The 2554-nt window shown below is 38.0% G+C and overlaps 1 protein-coding gene across 2 annotated transcripts in view; it reads left to right on the top strand.

Annotated features, from left to right (window-relative positions):
• The window catches only part of uts2r (urotensin 2 receptor), a 50633-nt gene extending 48421 nt beyond the window's left edge, over window positions 1-2212 (top strand). For both annotated transcript variants that reach the window (XM_008438002.2, XM_008438001.2), the window contains exon 4: window positions 1731-2212. In XM_008438002.2, the coding sequence (XP_008436224.1) occupies window positions 1731-1735 (5 nt within the window). In that variant the 3' untranslated portion in view covers window positions 1736-2212. The remainder of the gene's footprint in view (window positions 1-1730) is intronic.
• Window positions 2213-2554: the final 342 nt, after the last annotated feature.

The raw sequence follows: 2554 nt of genomic DNA on the forward strand, positions 1-2554 counted from the left end.
TTCATTTTACATTCAAAATTTACCCATCAAAAAAATAACTTGAGTGTGAAAAAGGCTAAAATTAGTAAAAGCAAAACGCTCGGGAACCTTTTGTTTCCAAGGAAACGCTCTTCTCAGCCCTGTGATTGTTTMATTTTGTCAGAAAAATCTTCTCCATTCTTTTCTTCTTCATCCTTCATAGTTACTGACTGTTGAATCTTTTCCTCATGAATCAATGAACACGAGACAAACACTAAACATATAATAATATTAATATGTCCTTTGAATGGAGCAATTCTTTTATGCACAATTTGACAATTATCACAAAGATTATTTGTTACAGATGGGGTTTTTTTTTTGTTACTGTTAGAAAACAGAAGCCAACGCCAGGGAACAAACGRCATATTTTCCATCATCATTGGAGACGAATTATGGTTCTTATATCTGTGAAAAATGTTCTGAAAACGTCAAAATCTGCCTTTGTCATCAGATCATCAAACGCATATTAAGATTCTGACTTTCCAGAACAGAACTACGGTTCTTCTTCTCAGGAGTKCAAAGCTCAGTTATTAGTTCTTTCCTGGTCTTTTCAGGCTCTGCAGAGCAAAYTCTAATTTCTTTGAACAAATAAAATTGGAACTTCAAATKAATATTCYCCTCTTCTCGTCTTTGAGGCAGAAGAGAACAAAAGGTTCTCGGGTTCAGTTTTAGACGCCGTCAGAATGTGTCCCTGCAACCGAATATTCCTCCTCCTTCTGTCWGGATTGGCACGGCTAATTTAGTCGGCATAAATTGGCTCTTTGAAATCTTGCAGCACCAAGATGACGTAYGTATTAAGACGAAGAAGAAAAAAATMACCTCAGAGTTCTTCAGTTTCATCATTTCACATTCATTTCTGACCCTCTCTATTTATCTTCTACAGATTAGTGGCCCACAGTCTCCCAGAGGTGTAGCTGAAAAAAAGTCATCATCACCTAAATGTGCAGAACTGACATATGAACTATGGCACATGTGTCAAACATGAGGCTCGGGGGCCAAATCCAGCCCACTGTGGGCTCTCATGAGGCCCTCTATGCTCTCCAGATTATCTTTGATCTGATTTTATCAATCAGATCAAAGCAGGTTTTATCTTTTTACTGCCAAGTTACACCCATCTCTCCCTCCAGATTTTTGCAGAAATTCATGCAAACTCGACAGATCCCGGCGTTTTATTTTTTATTTTATTTTTTGCACTAATGCATAATTGTGAGTTTTTGCACATTTTATGCAAAACTGGTCAAAAACATTGGGGGTTTAATATGATGATCAACCTGAAGGTGGCCGTGTGTCTGACTTCTGCTCCACTCAGCCTGATGACATCAAGGTGCAGTTATTTGGAGAGTAACAAAGTCACATTTACCATCAACATCTCAAAGCTTCTTTCAATTTTTCAACTGGCTCCACAAAATCAGTGATTTTTGATTACAAACCAAAAATGACTGACAAACTGGAGGAATCTTTATTCTTCTTATTCTTATTATTATTATCATTGAAGTTATTATCATTGAAGGATTTCTTGGCGCTTGAATTCTGTATGTGTATTTACTAAAAGAAGCGTAATTAGATGTGCCAACCTCACTATGTCTCCGTGGGAACTGATACCGGCTTCCYGGCTAGTTTTAGCCTGTCTGCCGCTGCGAAGCGCCGAGATCGTGAATGAGCTGAGAGCCTCGGTGCTAATCGCGTCGCTCTGTCTTCTGTTTCTCTGACAGAATGAAACGAAGAGAAGAGGAAACAAACGGAGGGAGAAACAAGTGAGAGCWGACCGGAAACTCCTCGTGATTTGAGAGAGAAGACGATGATGGCGGAAGCTATTTGGGCCTTTTTACGCAGCGACTGAATGGCGATAAACTGTTGGCATTTTTTGACTTTTTCACGTCTACGTCGGTCTTAAACTTCCTGGCGTAAAAAAAGAAAAGAGAAAAAAAACTGTTCTCTGTTTTGCTCTACCTTCATCTTGTTTTATATCATGTCATCCTGCATGCAGAATTCTTCGAAACTCTTCCTATAATCGAGTTTGGATTATTGGGTTTGAAGCGCGGGTAATGTAAGAATTACGAGTCAGGATTGATTTTGTTGGATATACTTTTTTATATAATTTTAAGAAGAAAGAACATGGTGTGTACATAGATATGTGTTTTGAATTATTTTTTGTCTTGTTGAAAATAAACTAAGGGTCAAAAATAAACTAAAATAAAAAAACCCAGCTTGGGTTTGGTTGATTTTTTTCCCCTTTGCTGTAACAAATTAATGTTTTTTTGCTTTTGGAAAACCTGTTAAATTTCACTTTCATTAATAAAAAAAAAAATGTTTCTTACATTTTGTTAAAACTGTCCTTATGTTATGACAATATAATCTGTGGGGGAAAAATTGGAGCCTGCTTCCTCCCTGTGGTCTTACTGCCATCTGCAGAAAAACACCACTTCCTACCAGAAACAACCAATCAGAGCCAGGGGGGCGGGTCTTAGCCTGACAGGGTTGGATTCGCTTGGAATCAGAAACTCAGAACAGCTAATTCGCAGCTTCTTTTCTTCAG

The sequence above is a fragment of the Poecilia reticulata genome, linkage group LG19 (assembly GCF_000633615.1).
Source record: "Poecilia reticulata strain Guanapo linkage group LG19, Guppy_female_1.0+MT, whole genome shotgun sequence".
NCBI lineage: Eukaryota > Metazoa > Chordata > Actinopteri > Cyprinodontiformes > Poeciliidae > Poecilia > Poecilia reticulata.